The sequence below is a fragment of the Microtus oregoni genome, unplaced genomic scaffold, assembly GCF_018167655.1.
Source record: "Microtus oregoni isolate MIOR12 unplaced genomic scaffold, Mior012 000069F_ref0000032, whole genome shotgun sequence".
NCBI classification, from domain to species: domain Eukaryota; kingdom Metazoa; phylum Chordata; class Mammalia; order Rodentia; family Cricetidae; genus Microtus; species Microtus oregoni.
In genome coordinates, this window is record NW_024543976.1 from 995,799 (window position 1) to 1,020,087 (window position 24,289).

Consider the following 24,289-nt stretch of genomic DNA (forward strand, 5'->3'; position numbering starts at 1 on the left):
ACTTATTTTTGTAGTTGGCAATAGCCTGGCACTTTTTTTTTTTTTCCAGTGATAACTCCAGAAAACAGAGGCCTGTAGGCCACCTCCAAGCAGTCTTCGTCACCAAATTGGAACTAGAACTCTAAAGAACCCAGGGACAGCAGCATCCCAGCTTGGGACAGCAGCATCCCAGCTTGCATCCTGAACATGTGGGACTGGCAGCAGGCAAAGTTAAGAGACACAAAAAAGATCCCCTCTAGGGTTAGCAGCCACCTTCACAAACATCATTGTTTCTTTGGGGTGTCTGAGCTGTGGCTGTACATACCATATGTCAGCAAGAAGAGTTCAAATCATAGAAGAGCACAAGCAAAATGCAGACCGCACAGAGAAAGGAATCTTTGGTATCTTTGGTGTCATCAACACGATTAAAATTACAAATGGAAAAAGTCAGTGAGGTAGCCTTCTTTGGTTCTCACTACAAATACAAAGTTTTTCCGTTTTTTTTTTCCTTTTTTTTCTGCTTTTTTTTCCCTTTTTTGTTTTGTTGCTTTACACGCACACTGGGTTCTTTCTTGGAAGCAGCTAGTGTAAGGGTTCTCTCTTTTTGGTTTATTGTTTTGTTTGTTTTTTTAATTTATTTTTCCAGTTTCCATATAGAAGCCCCAAAATCCGGGCCGGTGATGTTGGATCTCAGCTTGAGTGTTCTGAAGAAGGTTCAGGCTGAGCAGTCACTGCTTGTCCACAAATCTGCTCTGTTGTTCTGACAGCAAACTGCAGTGCTCTCTGTTGTTTTAAATAACAAACACAAACTGTACAGCGCACCTGTCGCAGATGCCGAATAAGTTAAATAAATAAGTTACAATAGAAAGGCTTTGAGGGCCCCAGGAATTAAGAGGTGAAGTTCGCCTGGTACCTGGTGGCACTGTGAACTTAAATTAAATAATTTAAAAACCATCAAACCATTCTAGACGTTAATCCGAGAGGGGAATGCCCCCCCCCCCCCGATTGTTTTTCAGTTTCACTGTAACCTAGGCTTCTTCCCTGTCTGTAACAGAAGCTCACCATTTTAAGAAGCAGGGTCCAGTGGAGGAGAACGGTGGCTAGGGTTCTGCATCTCAGATGCAGCCTTGCTTGCTCTGCATTTTCATAAATAAGAATAAGGAGTCAAATCAAACTAAGGAAAGAGAATTAAATAATTACCCAAAATGCTACATGCTAAGCATACAGGAAACTAATTTAAATAACTTAATTATATTAACTAACAGCTTCTCGGGTCACAACTGAAAGAGATTACGTTAAAATATATCTGAGGGGTGGGGATGGGTTGTCTTCATGTTTTTGTTTTTCTTTTGATGGACAAAACGGGTCATTTCTTTCTATATTCTAAGTTAACACAAAGCAGCAAAGTATAACATTTAAAGCTTTATCACATTAAAGACCACTTTGATGTGACAGACATGAGGGAAAAAACCCACCCCTCCCCCACTAGCTAATGTAACCTCCACAAGACCACCCCACCCTTGTTTCCACCCTGGAAACCAGAGCCCACTTTTTCCCCATTGGTGTGCACTTTTCCTCTGCATCCCCCAGCCCCACCCGCCCCCCTTTTTTGTTCTTTTTCAGGTCTTTGGATTTAGCTTTAGTTATGAGAGATTCAGAATAAAGTTATTCGACCAAAGTCATCAAACATCGGACACAGACAATTAAATAATATCCAATGTCCCATCAATAAGTTGTTGGTCTTGGCTGGACCCAAATGAAAGTAATTTCAAGTATAAAGATGAATGACGATGTGGGATACTTTTGCTTACATTTCTGCACTTTGGTTTTCAGCTTTACAAGAAAATAATAAAGACAAGGTACATTGTCAAAGTATCACATACATGTTGCAGGATGATTTGAAATTTATTTATTGTAACAGATTACAATATATATATATATGTATTAAACATGTCTGTACACACTTGCATGTACACAGTCTAGACACCTCTAGGCAATGTATGTGGATATAAAGTCAACTATGAGGATCTATGTTGAAATACGTATCTAGACCTGTATACATCCAAGCCCACAGACTGTATAAGCATCAAGCAAACTTATCTACCGAGGTCTGTGCCATATAAAATGCCTGTTGCTAAAAACTGAGCTAAATGGAAGATTCCCATGGAATGACCAAACCTATGGTGAATTTTTTTTTTCCTTACGTACATTTTTCTCTACTCAAAACTATGAACTGGTTAATGTCAATCCACCTAACTCAAAGCGCACAGAGGTAAAGCCGAGGCTCCACCTTCCCTGCAACTGGTAGCCACTTGGGTAACTGAGGTTGATAAGCCCTTAAGGTGGACTCAGAGCATAACACATGGCCTTGATGAAAAGTTCTGCCTCTACGTATATGAGATCCTAAGTTATTTTAAAAATTATTATTTTTTTTTTGTTTCACAAGTACTTGGGACTTTCTAAAACGAACCAATCAACCTCCCACCCTTACCCCCTACCTTGCAAAGAAACAAGTGTAGATAGAAAATAGGCATTCGGGCATTTATAGTTCAAGCAGCCACCCAGAAATACTGCTCTTCTTAAGTGGGGATTCCTGTTGGCTGATTTTACAGCTGGACTCTCCGGTTAGCCAACTACACAGCACTGGCCAGCTATCAAACCTTGTAGGTAATCATCAGAAAGGCTCTAGCCCTTCTTCTGCTTACCACTCACTTGGTTAGACTAGCAAGTCTGAATCAGCATCAACAGGACAGTAAAGTCAGCTGTGACTGGGCCGGAAGCTAGAAGAGATATTGAAAAAGCAGTGTCTGGGCTATGTGGTCAACACTAACCACAACTTTGATCTACTTTCTCCATTTTTCAATAGACGATTATTCTTTAACAACCTTGGAATTTAGTCTGCTTGTAGGTTTTGAAAAATTCCAATTAGACAAGCTCCTGAGGACCCATTTCCTCCAAAAGTGTATTTCTGTGATATTTTCCATGATACTATCTAGCTAACAGACACATCCCTAGACTTTTTTTTTTATATATAATGAGGATACTTCCCCTCTGTACCTACCAAATAGTGACTACTTGTTTAAAAATCTATTCAATTTTAATTTACTGGCACTAAGTCATGGATGCCCAACATAGACATTGTTTGATTATTTAAAATTGAATTGTTAATATTTGGCTTTGAAACTGCTTACCTTAGGAAAGTGTGTGTGTGTGTGTGTGTGTGTGTGTGTGTGCATGCGTGTGTCTAGTAGGCTTAACTTTCTAGTTTTTGGTTTGCTTTAGCTTGAAGTGACAATGAGATTGGCTTTCCAAAGCCGAAGCTGCCAAGAGCCTTTAGGAAAACCAGAGCTGTGCACACAGTCTTCCTTCTGGGCTCAGACTAGTCTGTGGCACAAACTAAATGCTCTATAACACTGTGGAGAATTTTTTTAAATAATGGAATCGAATTTTTATTATTGTTGTTATTGTCCTTAAAAAAAAAAAAGAAACATATTGACTCTCCTTTAAAAGAATTCTGGTAATGAAGGAATTGAATCTCCATCACTAAAATCACACTGAAAACAAAAGAAAACACAAGTTTAGTTACGCAGAGGCTTAAAGAAAGACTCGTTTCACCCACAAGTGTCGAGCATTTGGGTTTCTGTCACCCCAAGAATGTGAAATTGGGTTGTAAACTATTACTGCATAGTGTCCAGCTGTTGCTGATGGCTGAGGCAGTCTGGAACTTTCCTTGAGTTGAGGATTTTGACTCTATACTTTATCCAATGGTTATTTTATCTGAAACTATTAATTTAAAATAAAAACGTAAAAGTTTTGGGGAAAAAACACTGGGTCAAATTCTATAACCTTTCAGTATAGCACTTTTTTTTCTTCCAGCTAGCCAGCTAGCAAAATTATACTTTGTAGGGCTTAAAATTTTGACACATATGTATACAGACACATATACATATACATATGTGTGTGTACAAATAACTTCTTAAAGCAAGCATTCTCTTTGATATTATCCGAGATGGGTGAGACAGTTTTCTTACTTTTTTTCTTCATGTCACCATCTTCCAAGGATGTAGAGACCCAAATGCTGTTACTTCGTGTGTCAGTCACCAACCAAAACAAGGTGCTTGGTTCCTCAGCCTACATTCCATCAGAACCACCGTTCCCAGTGGCCACACATCACAGGGTCCTTTTAGTGTTTGCCCAAGCTAAAATTCACCTGAACAAGCTGAAATGGGAGCAACCTCTGGAAGAAATATGCGTTTCTCTTGGTCATTTGACCAAGGGCCCATGGAATACAAGCAGGAGATAAAGGGAAACAAGGGAAGGGTGAAAGAAACATTCTCCGGGCAGGACAGACTATAGACATCACACAGAGCTCTAGAAATGATGGTCATGCACAGAATAGGCCACACTGGGCATGGAAGGAGGGGACAGAGCAGATAATGTGGCTCCCCAGGGATGGGAATCTGGGACTCTCCTCACAATTTGCCATATGTCTTTTCTCCAGGGTTGAGCTATGTCCCCCCCCCCCCCATGACCCTGTTCCACTCCAGTGGGAGCTATGGTTGCAGTCAAGCTTCTCAATACAAATTGGTAATTACTACCCTGAGAACACCTGGTCAACCTATTGCAATAGGTGCTGGACTTCCCCATGAGAAGTCCGTGGTGGCTCTGCTCACTATGAAGAATCTAGACTACCCTGATGGATGGGGCACCTACTGGAAGGTGGATTTCTGGAAGTTCTACTCCACAGTGGGTGGGAATGGACCACTAAGGATTCCCCGAATTGCCAGCCACAGTAGCTCTGAGCTAACCTGGTGGAGAAACCTTGCTTAACATGGTTGAGGCATAGAATAGAGATGACTAGATGCAAATAAAACTCATTTATATCATGAATCCATTCATCATCAGGTTACATGTAATAATACTTAAATGTGACTTTCAACTTTTCCCATAAATTGACATAGAAATACGAATACTGCCAGACAACCATAGTGGCAAATTAACTCTGGAATGGTATGAGACATGAGAACAGTTGTGAACCCCATACTGAGAAAATGGAACATATGACAAAAAGATGGCATGTTGACAGGAAAACTTTGGGTTGTCACCAATGCAGGTTGGTCTATATATGTACTCATACATTTAATATATATATATATTTATATCTTTCTTCAGAAATGCAACTTTACAGCTGATTTTTTTAAAAAGCTAATAGAAAAGTAGAAACTGGCAATTCTTTTTACATGTTTCCCCACCCCCAAATGAAGCCCTGTTAATATGTGGCAATCACATGAAGATGAGGTTGTAAATTTCTCTATAAATTCTTTGGTTCTGTGGCTCTGGAGAGGATGTATCACCAAGACTCCTACCCCTGACCCTTGCTCCCCTCCCTTCCCCTAATAATGAGACACTGAACATAGAAGCAACCAAGTCTAAGGGTTAAGCAACAAACATTCAAGCGACAATAGTATATCCCAGACTCTGTTGAAGAGAGAGGGGAACAGCATTCAGTATCCCAACATCTCAAATTTGGGGTCCATGGAACCTTTTGGGGGGATTCCATGCTGAGTAAAAAACCATAAGACAAAACTAAAGGGAAGCAATGAAATCAAATGAATGACCCTTTCCTTTCGTTGCTTAAAGAAACAAAATCAATTACCTTTGTACAGATCAATGACGCTATTAGTATTTTTAGCCAGGCAAAAGAAGGTAACGAACTGAGACAAAAGGTGTGAGAATCCTCGTCTTTGGTATTGTAGCTGTTGAGGTTTCTGTTGCTCTGTTCCATGTTCTTTTGAAAAAACTGCATAGGCACAAATTAAAGACAATCTTCAGCTTTAAGATTACCGAGTGAGTTGTCAAATGAAGCAGCGGCCACTGAGGCTCTTCTGTGTTCTGATTCTTGTCTCAACCCTTTCAAATCTGCTTCCAAAAAAAAAAAAAAAAAATGTCCCAAGAGGCCTGTTTGAACACAGTGTGTCTTCGGTGTTTTTTTCGTTTTTGTTTTTATTTTAGCGTGCTTTTCTTGTTGGTGGTGGTTTCCGGTGACTGATGGGATCATTTACTCAGTTTAATGGGACAGTTCTGTTTGTTGCAGAAGTAGGTGCAGAAAAAAGATTCTTTGGTTTCAATTAAGTAATTCATACAAAAGTCAGTCTTAAGTGTCTGTAAAGAGTCATTGCAGCGTTTGGCTTGCTTGGAACACCTCACGGTGCCCACCTGGGGCCATTCACTGGTAAATATGCACATAGTGACCTTTGTAATCTCCCAGAGTTCTGTGGGCCCTCTTCCACTCGCTATGAGAAAGTGACAACCAGAGCTGGCGTGGTGAAGCCACCGCCTGGATGCCTGGCGAATGTCATTGGCATAGCTGGGTTGCTCAGCCAGAGGGTGAGCCCAAGACAAGAGCTGAATGCCACTCGGAGTTACAGAGGTGTTCTGATCTCTAAAAGTAATCACAGTATTTGTAGGCTAGAAAATGGCAGGTAATAAATGTCTTTGGTTTGCAGTATTCTGCTTCTTTGGTGTGCTGTGTTCTTTCCAGATTCAGTCAGCTGTTTTACAAGGATGAATCAACAATGGAAGAGAGTTAGGAAGAGACGACAGGATGTGGCTTATTGAACTGTTTCTTTCTAGAAAACAACAGAAGCGTCCCAACTCATGGGATGGGATGGAGAACAACATAAATCAGCAAGAATGAGAATGAACAGCATGGTAGTCGTAATGCACTGAGGAGGAACCGGGTGACTAGTAAATCAAGGGCATGGTAATGATCTAAAAAAAAAAAATCTACATCTTTTTAAACGATGCATTTGCTCCTGTACTGTAACAGTTAACTTGGCCTCCTGAGTGTGCATCTGCCTTATGGACAAATAGAATTTGTAACAAACTGCAAAGTGTGCTTGAAGCCATATTTCCAATGATTTCCTAATGACTTCACAACAGCAAGGCAGATCTAAACCGCCTTGTCAAACTGGATGCATTGAAACCAGAACCTTCCTTATTTGTTTTATCTTCGTTGTGCTTGATACTTTGAGCTCAAGTGAACTGACTTTTATTTTTTTCTCCCGACGGATCCAAAAGACCACATGAGATTTCCAGGAGGTAAGGAAAAGGAACATTGTAAATTAATCAACCTAAAACTTTCTAAACTATCCAGTGAAAAAATGCCTGAGTTGGAAAAAAACAGGTCCTTGGATTTTTATTGATTTTCATATTTAAAACTTGTGCTCAGTAATCACCATTCTGATTTTTTTTTGTAATGTTATGGCTGAGAATTTTAGTATATTGTGATATAAAGACGCTAAGCACTTGGGAAGCAAATGAGGTCTTTCTTGTTGTTGAATTCTTTTCATCACGTAGAGTCTTGGAATCCTACGCTGTGTCTTTACTCAGGCCAAATTCCCACTATTACCCGTGGGCAATGGACGCAAGAGATAGACGGGCCCCCCCCCCCCCCCCCATGGGACTGTTGACGCTTACAGCCATGCTGAGCTTGGCTGACACCCTGCTGTGGTGAGCTCGCTCCAAGAAGGCCCCATTTGGATCTCTGGGATGCCTAGCATGCTCAGAGGACACTGTCTGGTTCAGAGAGATTCGTTTTCAGCGTGCACTTAGACTCTGTAGCCATTTAAAACAAAAGCGAACACAATGAACACCTGGCCTATGATTACAGCTAGAAGAGACGTTTCCAGAGAATTGTGCTTTCAAGTCACCAGTGAAGGGCCCCAGCTAAGAATCTGATGTCTGTGATTTTTTTTTTTTTTTTTTTTGGTATTTTGGGTTTTTGGTTTTTTTTGGTATCTGTTGTCCTCATTTGGAGGTGACTTGTGCCCAGGTGAGAATCCTTGGATCATGCTTTGGTACAAGTGCTGGAGGTGGAGGAGGAGCCCCCCGTGCTTAGGTCATCTTGCCATTTCTCCAGGCTGCGGCGCCGGGCGTTCATGAAGAAGTTACTGACCGTGGTCAGCTCCAGCCCCAGTTGCTGGGAGATGGTGATCTGCATTTCCTTTGAAGGACGCTTGTTCTCCTTGAAGATGGCGAAGAGCGTTCGGCGTTGGAGGTCCGTGAACACCAGGCGGGATTTCTTCTGGGAGTTGTTCCTGTCTTTGTTGGGTTCTTGCTCCTTGCGTTTGCACGCTTGAGGGAGAGAAAAGAAAAGGGAACGGGATCAGTGGTAGTGTGAGAACCCAGCCGGAAGGTGATCCATTGAAAACATTGACAACATCGTATAGGGGACGGAAACTGTTAGGTTTTATTGTGTGGATTGCTCAGCTGTCAATAGCAAACCTACCTAGTTCATCTTGGTGATGGGAGGCCTCAGTTAGCAATCACCCCCTCCCCCTCCCTCCCTCTCCCTCTCTCTCTTCTCCCCTTGCCCCCACCCCACCCCCAGAACCAGTTGTGGTGAAGAAGATGGGGCAGCCCTGCATTAGGGGGAGAGTCAGTTGGCAAGGGGGTGCCCTTTGCACGTTCACCCTCTGCAGCTGTTCTCTGTTAAGCTGAAATCACTTCTGAAGTTAAAGCCCCCCCCCCCAACACACAAGCAAGGCTTCAATTCACACAACCCCAAAAGTTGTTAACAGGATGAAACACAAGGCGACAGATGAAAGCATCCTGACCCAAATCCTGTCCATCCAGACATTCAAATAGCAAAACCAGCCATACAAAAATCACGGAAAAGTCAGTTCAACCAGCTCTATTTTGGCCACTTTAAAGTGAAGCCAGAACAGGAAAACAGGTGTGTGTTTGTGTGAGTGGAGGGGTAGGAAATAAGCCAAAGATGCAACGACAGCCTTTAGGGTCCTAAATATCTCGATTGCCATATGCTTTGATATAGTAGACGTGAGAAGCTACATGTGAATGACATATGTGACCAGGACATTATTTTAGCCAGCAGCACCTCTCCCTTAGTCTGCAACTTCTTAGCAGGCAGGGACCAATCGTGTCTGACATTCCTAACTGACTCTTTGGAGCAGGCACATAGGTTCTACTTGGCACAGTGGTGAAAAAAGGCATCTTGACTCAGGGAATTAAGTTCTTCCTACTGAAACTTCCAGAACCAGGCCTCCATTGTCTGCACTGTTCTCAACATTATGATCGTCCAAGTTTCTGAAGAGCATCTCACTGAGCTCTCAGCACTCAATGACTTTTCTAGCCCAAAGTTCCAAAGTCCTCCCATGATGGCATCTCCCCAAATCAACATGGTAAGGTCTGTTATAGCAACACCCCACTCCTGATGCCAATTTGTCCTAGGCAGTGTTCTACTGCTGTGATGAAATGCCATGACCAAAAGCAGCTTGGGAAGGAAAGGGTTTTATTCCACTAAGAGTTCCCTGCAACAGTTCATCAAAAGCCGTGAGGACAGGAAGTCAAGCAGGTGGAAAGGTGGAGGCAGGAGATGGTGCAGAGGCCATGGAGGGGTGCTGCTTACTGGCTTAGTCCTCATGGCTTGCTCACCCTGTTTTCTTATAGCACCCAGAACCCCCAACCCAGGGATGGTACCATCTACAATGGGCTGAGCTCTCTCCCATTAATTAGTAATAAAAAAGATGCCTTGCAGACGACTCTTATGGAGGCATTTTTCTCAATTTCAGCTTGTATGCAGTTGATATAAAACTAAGCAGCACACAGGACTTCCAGAAAAGTGATTATAAGGGCTAAATAATGCAATTCATTCATGCCACTGTGTTGAGACACGAAAACACGGGTTAACATGACTTGAGAGAGTCTTAAGCTTCCTGGGGGTGTTGCATAGCCTCAACAGTGTTACGTGGGGAAGGGCAGGAAAGACGAGGTTGGGCAGCCTCCTCTACAGTTAAATTCCACTGGGTACCTGACTCCCGGGATGGGAACCACAGATGCTCAGTGGTGAGCAGATACCTTTCTGCACATCTCAGAATACTGATGGGCAAATGTGCCTAGACCTTAGTCTAGGCATTCCTGCTTGTGGAACATTCTTGAAGAGTTTGGGATCTGCTGTTATGTAGATGCTTATATACCCTTACTAAATTCATATGCTGAGATCCTAGTCAAGGTCAACATTAGAAGGGTGGGGCTTGGGGGAGGTAGCTAGTTCATGAGACTTTGCGGCTAGTGCTCTTATAGGAACGCTAGTGGATGCCTTCCAAACGTGTGAGGGTGCACGGTGATACTATCATCTGTGAACCAGAGAACAGTCCCTTGATTTCTTTTTCCTTTCCAGTCTCCTGAGAAAATGAACCCCAGTTGTTATAATACAGCTCATGATATTTTACCATAGCAGCTGGAATGGACTTGAAGAGGATTTAACTCAAGGACGACACTCATAGAGAAAATACTCTGGAAACTAAAGCTTCTCTCACTAAACTCACAGATGCTGTCTATGTACCATACAGAAACAAAGAGGACTCACTCCTGAAGTAAACAAGATGTGTACCTTCTAAGGGCTGCAGGAACAGAGGGACCTCTGATGGGAAAGCTGCTGGGGCCTGTCAGTTTGGGTAAATAATTTCTTCCTGGTTTGTCCTCTCATTAAGAAGAAAAAAATAGGAGAAAGAGGAGAGAAAGAGAGAGAGAGAGAGAGAGAGAGAGAGAGAGAGAGAAGGAAGGAAGAAATGAAGAAGAAACAAAGTAAACGAACCATATTATCTTTCAAAAGTAAATATATCCACACAAGTACATTTTTCTTGGAGGCTTTAGGGTTTTTTTCATGAAGGGAGGCTCCCTGGCGATGTGATTTCAGGCAGCAGTGACTGAGACTGCCTGCCACCCTTGGATGGCTTCCCCATGTACACTCCCTTGCTCAGTCCCACCCCTGCGCACCCTACCAAGTTCTCACGGCTTGTTGGATTATGTGGGTTCCTGTCTGGCTGTCCTAAGCGCATGTTGAGACTCTCGTGTCATATTTCAGGTCATCTATCAAAGTGATCCTGAACGTTACGGCGTGCAGGAGGCATCTGAAGAGCATTTTACAAACAGGTGTGGGCGCAGCCAGGGTTGGGGGTGGGTTGCGGGTCCTCATTCTTCATTAGCTCCTAGGTGATGCTGTCCCCAGTGGTCCACATGCCTCAGTCTGAATTACTTGCTTTCTAAAATTTTCCGGAGCAGCTGCTACATGGAAGCTCTGTGGCTAGAGGTACCTGGATTCAAGTCTTGACTCCCATTTCTAAGACTTGGGACCCCAGAGAGCTTAACCCTTCAGGGCCTGTATTTCTGAGCCAAATAAGAAGAGCTCACAGTGCCAGTCTCCACTCATTGGGTTACACCAGCAATCACCAGGCAGGATGATTGTCATCTTAAAAGGAAATAAGAGGACACCTAGATAATGAGAGTGATGGTCCTGAGGCCAAGCTTCCTCCCTCCCTTCCAGGGAACAGCTCCTGTTGCAAGGGGAGGGGCCTCCGTGCAGGGCAATGTTTAGTCCTCTCCAGAGACCCTGCGGAGTTCTGCGCTATTACACTCCGGACAGCTTCTTCTGAGATGTGGGAAACAATGCGCCTGGCTACTCATGGCCACTTCAGGTCCTCACACCCCAGTCCTGTCCCAGCCTCCTGGGGGTGGAGCCTTCATCTGGAGGATTCTTAATAAATAGGGATGCCCAATTATCGCCTGATAAAATCTGAGCAAATAGCTTCTGTAAACATTGGCTGGGGTCCTCTGTCAACTCGCCCGCCTCTGGATTAGTCCTGAAGCCCTCAATTTTTATACCGATATTGATTACCCTTCAGAGAAGCCTCTATTTGTGTTTTTAGTAGGGCGATTACACTGTGTGGGAGAAGTCCACATTGGTTTGTCAGATTGTATTTGGTGAGATACAGACAGATGAGATAGATATTAGATTTATATACTTAGAAAAATATCAAATGCTTAAAATGTTCAGCACTGCCAAGAAATAACGGATCGATACTTTCTTCCTATGCTCTTCCAATGGCTTTCTGAAGTCACCAGAATACAGACCGGCAGAGACCATGTTCCAGTAAATGTATGCCAAGTCAAGCAGGCCCAAGTAATGAAATAGCCGGATTGAACTTGTTCAGAGTACCAACAGCTGGAAGTTGGCAACTCATGAGTTCCACTCACAAAATCAGCTGGTCAGTGACTGGTCCAGGTGTGGAGAACAGGTATTTGGGGAGTGCTCAGCCATAAGTGGGACATCTATATTGCAACCGTCCCACCCGAGGGTTAGGAAATAGCAAAAGAGGGAGCAGGAACATGCTAAGAGCCAGAACTTGGGGAAGACTGGGGCAAAACAGTGTCTCTGGACACAAGAAGACCACTGTCCCCCTGAGCTCACAGAAGCTATAAGTGTCCACATAAGCTCAAGCCAGGCTGGAAGAAGGGCTCTCAAGCCCCATCCCAAGCTGAGACGCTATTGATGTTTGGCAGTTGATGGCCGCCAAGAAAAAATAACGGCAGTGAAATGATCCCTAATGATATTCTGCTACATTCGTAGATTAGTGACTAGCCCAATTGTCGTAAGAGAGACTTCATCCAGCAACTGATGGGAGCAGATGCAGAGACCTAGAGCCAAATGTTAGGGAGAGTTCAGAGAATCCAGCAGAAGAGAGGGAGGAAGGACTGTGGGAGCCACAGGGATCAAGGACACCATGAGAAAATCCACAGAACCAGTTAACCTGGTTTATAGGAGCTCACAGAGACTGAACCAACAGCCAGGGAGCCCACATGGGACTGACCTAGGCCATCTGCATATATGTGACAGCTGGTCCTCTTGTGGGGCTCCCTAACAGTGGGAGCAGGGGCTGTCTCTGATACTTGTGTTAGCTCCTGGGACCCTTTTTCTCATACTGAGTTGCCTTGTCCAATCTTCAACTTGATATGCCGTGTTTGGTTGATATCTACGGAAGGCCTGCACATCTCTGAACAGAAATGGAGGAGGAGTGGATGGGGGTGCAGAGGGGAGGTGACAGGGGAGGACTGGGAGGTGAGGAAGGAGGAGGAAGCAGTTGTCTGGTTGTAAAAATAAATAAATAGGGCTGGAGAGATGGCTCAGAGGTTAAGAGCACTAGCTGCTCTTCCAGACATCCTGAGTTCAATTCCCAACCACCACATGGTGGCTCACAACCATCTATAATGAGATATGAGCCCTCTTCTGATCTGTCGGGATAGATGCAGGCAGAATGCTGTATACATAATAAATAAATAACTCTTTAAAAAATAAATAAATAAAAGTTTTAAAAAGAGATCATTTTCTTTAGTGGTGTGATAAGTTGTTCATGCTTACGACCAGTGGCCCTTCACTCATGTACATATGGGCAGCACTGGTTGGACTCAGTGAGCTATAGAAAATGAGGTCATGCAGTCAGGAGAGAGATGTGAAAGAGGGCATCTGGAAGTGGGGAGACAGAAGTACATGGTCGAAATACATCGCATGGACACATCAAATTCTCAAATAATCAATTAAAATAGTATATTATAATAAGCAAATAAAAAGCAAAGTCAGTTGCTCAGAAACAGAATGGAATAGTTTTACCTTTGAAAGTCTAAAAAAAGTCAACAGATGGAATGACAGGTGGCGTGAGGTTGTGAACCTCAGTATTCTTTTGTTGTTGTTGTTACTCTTTTTTTAAATTGATTTTTATTGAGCTCTACATTTTTTTCTGCTCCCCTCTCTTCCTCTCCCTTCCCCTTCAACCCTCTCCCATGGTTCCCATGCTCCCAGTTTACTCAGGAGATCTTGTCTTTTTCTACTTCCCATGTAGATAAGATCCATGTATGTCTCTCTTAGGGTCTTCATTGTTGTCTAGAACCTCAATATTCTCAAAACAAGCACCAGCCCCAGCTATCCCCAGAGACACAAGTAGCCTGTAAATGGTTCCGGTATTGTTATTAAACTCTACAGTCAATATGTACCCATTTCTGAGTGGCTAGGAAAGTGCCAAGTGTCTCCCTACAACTGAGGAATGTGTCAGAGACCCCAAATAACAGCAGGTGTTCACAGGCAGTGTTGATGGAGTCTTATTACAGCCGAATGCTGGCCAGTCCGAGGGGAATTTCACACTGGAAGGTGGGTCAATGGCATCCTGACTACCTGGATCCATTTCTCTTTAAGAAAAAAAAAAAAAGCAGAGAGAACATAGCTGAGTCAATGAATGAACTCCATGCTAGTGAGGCTGGTGTGAATCCAGGCAGCTTCCAGCCATCTGTGACTGTCCCCACCTTCCTAATGTGGAGCATAAGGACATTCAAAAGTTCCTGTCCAGCTCAGAGATGGGGATAACCGTCTGTTTATCTACCACGAGGTGACCTGCCCCTGCCACCAGGCCTGTTTCCTCTTCCCAGAAGGAATCCCGCTGATTCAGCTTGGTAAATTTTGGACAGACAAGAATCCACGGATCTGTCCATAACCTGTGACTAACAGGAAAGAACAGCAGGCAGCTACCTATCTACAGATGCAGGCACAGTGATAGACTGGGGTGTTAACCATTTGTTTCTAGTGGAGGCTCTGGTCCAGGCACAAGCCAACTCTCACATCTCAACAGTTCAACTTGCCTCTTACCTGGTCACCACTTGATTTGCTGCCTTTGGCGTATCAAGGAGATTAATAAGATAAGACACTGAATAGCCTGGGATGTGATACTTCCCATAGCTGATCCTTCTTAACCAGGAGGGAGAGATCAGTTCTCTCCTGACTGATTCTCTTTCCACATGGCTCCATCTCAACTCCCTAGATGGCCAAGTCTTATTTGCTCTGGAAAGGGAGCTTCTTCTAGAATTATGTGGTCTCAGTTGTCCTCTGATACTCAGGTCTTTAGCTGTGCCCACTGGTCACCCTGGGCAATGTGCAGGAATTGTGGTTGGAGACCTGGGTCGGGATTTATCAAGCCAGAGACAATTTGTATCTGTGGAAGACATCAGGAGGTGTGTGGTGTGGTGTGTGTGTGTGTGTGTGTGTGTGTGTGTGTGTATGTGTAAGGCAGTGTCTGACTGGCTTTGGAGGCACGTACAGTTGGGTGAGGTCATTCGGGTACCACACTTCTCCTAGACTCATGATTTATCCCATAGGTTCAGTGCCTTTAGTGCCTTTAGTTTCTCCAAAGCCTCTGAACACTTACTTGCTTTGCTTAATACAAGATACATGTAGTCTTGACTGGCACAGAGATTGCTGTTTCATTGAGGCTCTTCTTGAATTTGTGGCAACCCTCCTGCCTCTAACACATGAGTGCTGGGATTCTAGGCATGAGCTACCATACCTGGTCACCTGAACATCTTTTTACCTCCTGTAGCCTGGTCTTTGCCATAGTCATAGATCTTTGGGGTCCTTGTCTGGTCAGAGGCTGTCACTTTCATAAGGAAAATGAGGAACCCAGAAAAAATAAGAACCAGCATAATCAAAGTTAGTACCAAAGTTAGTACCAAGATGCCCCATCGAACTTTCTTTCCACATGTTTTAGAGGAAGGTAAAGTAGAGGTACGGATTCCTGTTTACAGTTCATAAAATTTCAGTGACCCCTCTTTGCTGAGGTTGACAGTCAGCAGACTCAGAGCCTCCCTTTTCAACCCCTTAATAATGCCCTCCTTGAAGTAAAAGTGACTTAAAGCATGGCTTGAATTGCCCTGCCTTTCAAGAGCAGAAACACACCCCATTGCCTGGGTTTTGCACCATGAATTCTGATTCCCACCAGTATGTGGCCCTTTCTTATATTGGGCTGAGACCCTCTTTAAGCCTGGAACTCTGAAACAGAATTATTAATATGAGATAACAATAGAACCCCCATCTAGTGGCCTCATTCAACAGGAAGAGATGGGTTTTCATCCTTCCTATACTAGCAGCTTTAGGGGATGCACGTGGAGAGAATTATACTGTCATAGTGGAGGCTCATGAATTATTTGGTGGAGAGAGAGGCCTGAGCAAGTCCTTGGTCCCAAACAGCAGCAGGATGAATATGGTCCAAGAGGAGCCCAGTGTCTGGGGATGATGGTTTGTCCCTTCCTCTCTGATCTTCTATGTTTTTTCTAGACGTGTTTCTGCTTCCATTCAGTTCTCACTTACTTTTCTGGGACTGTCTTGTCCACCCTTGTCCTCCAAGAACCCAAGTGTCCTTTCTGTCCCCGAAGCACACTCCCTCCTCCCTCCCCCCCCCCCCAGCTCATGTGTCACCTCCAAGTATGACATTGCTTCCTGTGTCGATCTGGTAAGACCCAGAGTCTTTGCAAATGGCTTTTTCTTTTAACCCTCTCCCCTCTGAAACCATGAGTGCTTGCACCAAAAAGAGGCACTATATGCCACAGTTTGGATATAGTTTAAATGTTTAGAAGATTGCCGCCATGCATTAAGAGGCAGGATCTAGTAGGAGGGTCTGGGGTTATTAACGTGTGCCGCCAAAGTAACGAATGTCATTCTTGTAGGATGTCCATTGGCCTCATGTCTCCCTTTAGCTTCCTGTCCCGCTATCTGATCTCCATTTTAGCTCTCACTTGGCATAAAGCCTTCTGCCCTATGACCTTCTGCTATACACTCCTCATCAAAGCCACAATGACACCAATGCCATATCACTCCAGTAATGAGTTAAATGCACCTTTCTTCTTTGTAAGGTGCCCAGTCGAAGGTATTTCATCATAGCAAAGAAAATAGAGGTCATTACAGAAAGCTGAGATAAGGAAAGAGTCCTGGCTCCGTCAGCAAAACACAGAGTCAGCCAGAGACTCTCAGAGCTGGGTGAGGGGAGCTAGTCTGAGGGCTGGTGATGAAGGGCCTGGCTTTAGCACAAGCACGCTGGATAAAAGTTTGTCTCGGCTCTGGGAATGCTACCAACAGGCCAAGGCTAACTGTGGGAGAAGATGAGCTGACCCAACTCCAGCCATACTGGATCACCCCGCAGCTGACCCCGCAACTGACTGCAGATGCTTGAGGAAGCACAGCTGAGATCAGCCGAGTGCAGCCTGGATCAGCAAAACAGCCAGGCCAAGCCACAGACTCCCGAGCAGAAATAAATGCTGACATCTGCCACCTGCTTTGTGGTTATGTTTTGCAACCTGATTGTGGTGAGAGCCGGTAGACACCAAAGCCAAGAACAGCCTTTGCCTCTCTGCTCATGGACTGAGTCAAAGGCAGGGTTGAAGCTTCATCTCAGAGCCAAGCCACGTCCAGATCGCCATTGGCCCTTAAGCAGCTGCATTCCCTTCGTCCTGAGTGTCCTCATTTACTAGGAACTCTAACGCCCACCACTCTAGGACATCAAGAAGCTCGCTGTGGGCCGAGGACAGAACCAGGTCAGTAACATGCCTGCTACGCAGACACAAGGACCTGAGTTTGGATCCCCAGAACCTAAGTAAAAAACCAAGCAAATTGGTGGTGTCTCTTACCCCACCACTAGGAGGACGGAGACAGGAGGATCCCCGCGTCTCACTGGCTAGCCAGCATAGCTGAATCAACATCTGGCCTCCACAAATGCATACACACATGTTCCCACATGTGCATGTGTATACACACACACACACACACACACACACGCAATGCCAGCTGTCACATTCAATACACAGATGTTCAGTAAACATGACTCTTGTCTCTCCTTCACAGACAAAAAGGAACGTGGTTTCAGAAGGGAGGTTTAGAGTTCATGATCTGAAGGGCTAGAGAGACAGCTCCATGGTTAAAAGCGTTTGCAGTGCTGGAAAACGGCCCATGCAGGGCCTCCCATGATGGCCTCCCAGTCACTCCAGCTCCAGGAGCTCACTTCTGGGCCCCGTGAGCACTTGCACACATGTGATAGGCACTCAAGGCAGAGACATACACACACATTTAAAAAAATTAATTCATTATTTCAAGTGTTTTTCACACCTTACTTAACAGTACATGAACTTGCCATAGGGCTAATGGCAAATAAAAATTCATGGTTTTGTTTTTCCTTATTTTCTCATTTAGTTCCCAGCATCATGCAAAAGATAAGACCATGGTGGACTTTCTTTTCTTTCCTTTTTTTGCCTGTGTCAGAGGGCCTAAAAGGCTCCTGACCACAGTTGTTTCCTAACATCACTAATTTATGTACAAATACATTCTATCTGTGATGGGTCTTGTTAGCACCTAAGAAATAATGCAGCCACGCTTTATTCGCCTTGCGTTCAGTAAATACTCCCCTGAAGAGTTCAGGACGCTCTTACCAGGATGGAGATGGAGGCAGAGGTGGGGAAAGGAAACTATCACTGGTGTGATCTGTCAGCACCTGCAAGTCTATAGGTCTGAAGTTTGCAGAAAAATCCTTTGTCTTTTCAGCTGAAGAGCCTGAAGCTAGGGACTGTCCAAAGAGGGGAGAGAGTGACCTTCAAGGCAAAGAGGCCCATCCCAAGAGAGATGCAGGGAGACAGGGTTGGAAAACACCAAGGGCAAAAAGTTCATGCTGCTCTTTTTGCGCAGTCTATGGGCTTCTGAGAAAAGAGGAAAGGAAATTAACTCCCTTCACTTCTGGGCTTGTAAGAGGTGACTCCAGTACTGACAGAGAGAGAGCTAACCCTGTCTCTGGAACTAATTTGCACAGTCAAGAGTCTACAGGGAAAATAAAGGGATCCCTCACATTCAAACAAGGAAGCCAGCAGGTCTCACAGACTGGGCTGGTACAGATTTAGTGTTCGGTTGGCCATCGATGCTGGTAAATCTGTCCTGCAGGCTGCTTGGGCCAGCAGAGGGACAGGTGCCAGTACAGTGCTAAAAGAACATGGGGAGTAGAGGCTGATGCACAGGAGACTTGGTCTCAGGCTCCAAAATGTCGTCTTGGCTACCGAGAGCCAGTTGAATGACCTGGGTGAAGCAAGGGCTTACTTTGAACATGGGGCAGTTTGAAAGTCATTATCCTATTATTTTGTGCTCCTGGAATTTAAGAAACTAAGTAGTTTGCAAGTTCTCCCTACCTTTCTGAATTCCTGGCTTATCAATAAGGTGCACTATGATCCAGATGACCAAAGACGCAGTACCGCGAACTTGGTTCTTGTAAGCTAAACTCTTAACTACCTCAGTTCTCCCTTGGTTAGAGTCAGATGGGAAGCACACTGGCTTTTTCTCAAAGGAGAAAGCTGCTTTCCTTAGAAACTGTCTCTACAGACCACTTCCTAAATATAACCCCAGCAGCACAGACACTGAGAGAAATAATTAATAAATGAGACCTCCTGAAACTGAGAAGCTTCTGTAAAGCAAACGACACGGTCAACAAGACAAAACGGCAGCCTACAGAATGGGAAAAGATCTTCACCAATCACACATCAGACAAAGGTTTGATCTCCAAAATATGTAAAGAACTCAAGAAACTGGTCATCAAAAGAACAAACAATCCAATAAAAAAAATGGAGTACAGACTAAACAGAGAACTCTCAACAGAGGAATCTAAAATGGCTGAAAGACACTTAAGGAAATGGTCAACATCCTTAGTCATCAGAGAAATGTAAATCAAAACAACTATGAGATTCCATCGTACACCTGTCAGAATGGCCACGATCAAAAACACCGATGACAGCTTATGCCAGAGAAGATGTGGGGAAAGAGGAATGCTCCTCCATTGCTGGTGGGTGCACAAGCTTGTACAGTTGCTTTGGAAATCAGTATGGCATTTTCTCAGAAAATTAGGAAACAATGTACCTCAAGACCCAGTGAGCCAGGCGGTGGTGGCGCACGCCTTTAATCCCAGCACTCGGGAGGCAGAGGTAGGCGGATCTCTGTGAGTTTGAGACCAGCGTGGTCTACAAGAGCTAGTTCCAGAACAGGTTCCAAAGCCACAGAGAAACCCTGTCTCGAAAAACCAAAAAAAAAAAAAAAAAAGAAAAAAAGAAAAAAAGAAAAAAAAAAAAGACCCAGTGATACCACTTTCGGGTATACTCCCAAAGAATGCACAATCATACCACAAGGACATGTGCTCAACTACGTTCATAGCAAAATTATTCATAATAGCCAGAACTGGAAACAACCTAGATGCCTCTCAACTGAAGAATGGATAAAGAAGGGCTGGAGAGATGGCTCAGAGGTTAAGAGCATCACCTGCTCTTCCAAAGGTCCCAGCAACCACATGGTGGCTCACAACCATCTGTAATGGGGTCTGGTGCCCTCTTCTGGCCTGCAGGCATATACACAGACAGAATATTGTATACATGATAAATAAATAAATAAATATTTTTTTAAAAAAAGAATGGATAAAGAAGATGTGGTACAATTACACAATGGAGTACTACTTAGCAGTAAAAAAATAATGACATCTTGAAATTTGCAGGCAAACAGGTAGATCTAGAAAAAAATTGAATACACATGAAGACAAATGTAATATGTACCACTCATAGGTGGCTTTTAGACACAAAGCAAAGAAAAACAGCCTACAGTCCCCAACCTCAGAGAACCTAGACAACAAAGAGGATCCTAAGAGATGTAGTCTACATGGGTCTACATAGGAAGGAGAAAAAGACAAGATCTTCTTAGTAAATTGGGAGTGTGAGGGTCACAGGAGAAGGAGAGAGGGAAGAAAGGGAGGGGAGCAGAGAAAAATGTATAGCTCAATAAAAATGATAAAAAAGAATGCATGCCACAATAATAAATATTGATCCTATTCACATCAAAAGAAACATATGATTTTTGGTTCTGGTGGTTAAAAATATGGATAATTATGCTCATTTATTTTGCATAGGACATGACTGCATTAATGAACTCCATTAGTTCTAGAAACTGAGATACATGACTCAGCCAGAGATGCCTCAGACCCAAACCTGAAGTTCCAAAGGCCCAAAGCAGTATGATATCTTTTATTCAGTTTTAAGTTGTTTCTTTGTCTTGCTTCTTTCAGAAATTTGAGAAATGACCCTTTACCCAGGAACTGGAAGGATAATAAATTATATATACATACTGGTGTATATAATTCACATATATAACATACATGTGTGCAGGTATGTATGGTATAGACACACATATGTATGCACATATGTACATAAATCAGTCTTTTTGATTCCAATTAATTGTGCTATTGATTTAGTTTGTCACTATGTATTTTACTAGTATGGAAGAAATTCTCCAAAAAAAAAAATAAATGTTTCCAGAAGGCAATAAAATAAAAAATAAGCAAGGTGTGGTAGTGCACACTTGCGATCGCAATGCTGAGGAGGCAGAGACAGGTGGGTTCCTGAGGCTCGCTGGCTAGCTAACCTAGACTACGTTCGGAATTCGAGGCCACTGGAGACCCTGTCTTAAAAATGAGGTGGATGGCACCTGTGGAATGACACCCAAGGTTGACCTCTGGCTTTCAAATATCTGCATACATGTGAACATACAAACATTCTGGAGTCCAGACAGCAGAGGTAGCCTTAATTTCACAGATTCGGGAGGCCAAAGGGGCTTGGTGCTGCCCACGCATGTCTGTGCTGTGTATTGAGCTTAGCGTGTGGGTGTTTCTGAGGTTATCCTCCTCTACCCTTTTGATTGATGATGAACTTCTGCTCTTTCTTCACACCCCAGATCCTCTGCTTTCACGTGAGTGCTGGGCAGGTTATAAGTAGGCTGGTTTGGATAAGCGTCACGGCAACCTTGCAATGTCCATCTCTCCTCCAACGAAAGGCTGGCAGCACAGGGGCTGATCTCAGTTCCAATGCCTCAAGGGCAGTCTTTGTATAAAACTAGCTCTATTTCCTGTCCTTATTTTTTACTTTGAATGCAAAGTCACTGAGGGTCTGAGACTTACAAAATGAGAGCACTCAGATGTCGCTCTCTTCGTTACCAGCTGGCTCCGGTGGCAGTCAGGAAGCATGCGGAAGCCTGCACTGAGAGCAGCTATGCTTTCTGCTTCTGCTTCCCTTTCAGCCGAAGCTCTGAGAGCAGAAATAAGTAACACTAAAAACCAGGCAGCCAAAGCCAGATGGTCTTGGCTGTAAAACCATGAAGTTCAAAGACGACAGAATTTAGAAAGCACTTAGATAAGAACAGGAGGCTACAACTCCTAGAGGTGACTTCGTTTTGTGTGGTCCTAACCATTGCCAGGGAATGATCAAGCTCTGAGAATCCATCTGTCCTCCCATCTGATCCAGTAAGGGTTTCTCATTTAGCTGCTATGATAAAAAATTGGAGAACCCACTCTTTGAAATCACAATTGTTGACCATCCACTCTACTCAAGCAGAACACTGCCCTAAAGAAATCACCAACTCCCTACATAGCTGGAGACAGCTAGGAATAGAAGCTTCAAAAGCAGTTGTAGGAATGCCTGATTTCAAATGGCTAGAAGATCCAGGGAAGGCTCAACTTCCCACTAAAACCATTTTAAAGACCAAAAAGAAAGCAGAAACTCACCACAGTAAAAACTATAACTGGGGGTGATGGGAGGGATGTCAGCACAGAAGGAGGAGGAGAGGAGGGTATGGTAACAACAAAGAAGTCTGAAAAACTCACAAGGAATCATACCATTATTTATTTATCTAAACTACATACAATAATGTAAATCTATATATGCATATATATAGTATAAATGAAGTTATCCCACTTGGTCTGATAATACTCATTCCGAGGACCATATACTACCCAAAACAAAAACAAAAAACTGCAGTATCATGAGTCACCCCCTTTGAATGTTTGGTCAGGGGAAAACAAAAGACTCTCAGAACAATATAGTCTATGGCTGTAGCTCTTGGGCTGTCTCCCCAAGGTTGAAGGTAAGTCTCGATTGCTGAAGACACCATGCATTTCGCATAGAAGACCCAGAGAGCTAGTTGGATATGACCTGGAAGCCACCCCCCATTGAGGACTAGCTGCCAACATATCAGAAGGTGGCATGCAAACTGCCAAGACAGGAAAGCATCCAATAGCCCTACCCAGCTGTAATGCCTATGAACCACAGTGATGACCAGAATGACATGATAACCCCAAGACATGAGTGCAACAGTGGCATTCACATCGTGGTTGTAAACAACAGCTCTCTAATTGGACTTACTTACTCAATAGGAGAGAAATCATACTTGGTACTAGAAACCTAGTTAACCAGCCAGGGCTAGTAAGGTTATGGATCATAGAGGAGAGCCTAAGATTCATACTTTACTAAACCAGAATAATCCCTAAATATGTTTTAAATATCTAGCCTTATATCCATAGATAAGTGGAGCTCTCACCCCTCACCAAAGAAACCTCTCTCTGCAACAGAAGGAGACCACTGTCAAGCCATAAACTAGTGAAAACACAGAGAATAAGTTATAGGTTGTCAAGCCCCAGGAAATAAATCTACAACACAACTCCTGCGCCAAAGCCCAGGGAACATTGCAGAAGGGACAGAAAGAACGTAAGGGCCAGAGGATCAGGAAGGCTGCTGTGAAGTTGTGTCTCCTAGAAATGGCAGGGAAGCTGTGCCCATGAAGTCTCAATGATATAGCTGCCTAAACAAGACCGGAAGAAGTACACCATGCTAACATTGTCATGCTAACATAAAGAATCTCATGGTGCCCCTACCCATAGACAAAGAACAGAAGGCAAGGACAAAATGCTGAAAGTGGAAGAAACAGTTTTCTCCAGGGATGAGTTCCCTAATTGGTTGTCCAATACTAAATGGTCAGCCCTGAAATCATATCTATACAAGTAACATTATACAGACTAAGCAGGATATATATATATATATATATATATATATGTGTGTGTGTGTGTGTGTGTGTGTGTGTGTGTGTTTATGTTTGTGTATGTGTGTGCACACTAAATAAATAAACATTTAAAAAATCTGCAGAAAACTAAGGAATATAGAGGAAGCATTGAGGCATATGGACACAGTGACCATAATATTGGTCAGTTGATCTTTACTGGAGTAACATAGTCTGTGTTCTCTCCTTGAAAAGAAAAATAACTTGAAGATGTCCTTCAAGTTAATAAGAGTTTAGTGAAACACAAAAGCTCAGGAATTTGATACTCTTCTCAAACAGTGGACGGCCAGCATGTTCTGTGATGATCTCATCATGAACAGCCTCAGGTTTACAACATATCAAAGCATGTTTTCTGGAAAAGTTACACTAATGGGTCTGTAGGTGGGGAGCCTTGCGGATGGGGAGGCAGGCGGGCGGTCTCTCCTTTCACATCTCAGTGGTAGGTAAAGACAATTCCAGCACCAGTGTTTCCATTTTTATGTGAATAGCACAACCTCTCAGAGGTGAACAATAATATATCAAATTGTGTCAGATATATCAAATATAGAAAAAATATATTCCTACAATAAAATCAGAAGGCTATGCTTCAGAGTTTCTAGATGAGGCCTTCAAGCACCACTACGATCCTGCTCTACACTGGGAAAGTAGCCATTACAATGAAACAAACTAACAACAAACAGATACAGTGTTGAGATTTAGGAAGTAGGGAAACGGATGGCAGAAACTGAGCAGGGGCTTCTC

General features: G+C 43.6%; 1 protein-coding gene across 1 annotated transcript in view; it reads right to left on the reverse strand.

Annotated features, from left to right (window-relative positions):
* Positions 1-7,446: 7,446 nt before the first annotated feature.
* LOC121440660 (one cut domain family member 2) overlaps positions 7,447-24,289 on the reverse strand; it is a 46,439-nt gene continuing 29,596 nt past the window's right edge. Inside the window, exon 2 of the mRNA XM_041641452.1 lies at positions 7,447-8,115. Within this exon, the coding sequence (XP_041497386.1) occupies positions 7,829-8,115 (287 nt within the window). The 3' untranslated portion in view covers positions 7,447-7,828. The remainder of the gene's footprint in view (positions 8,116-24,289) is intronic.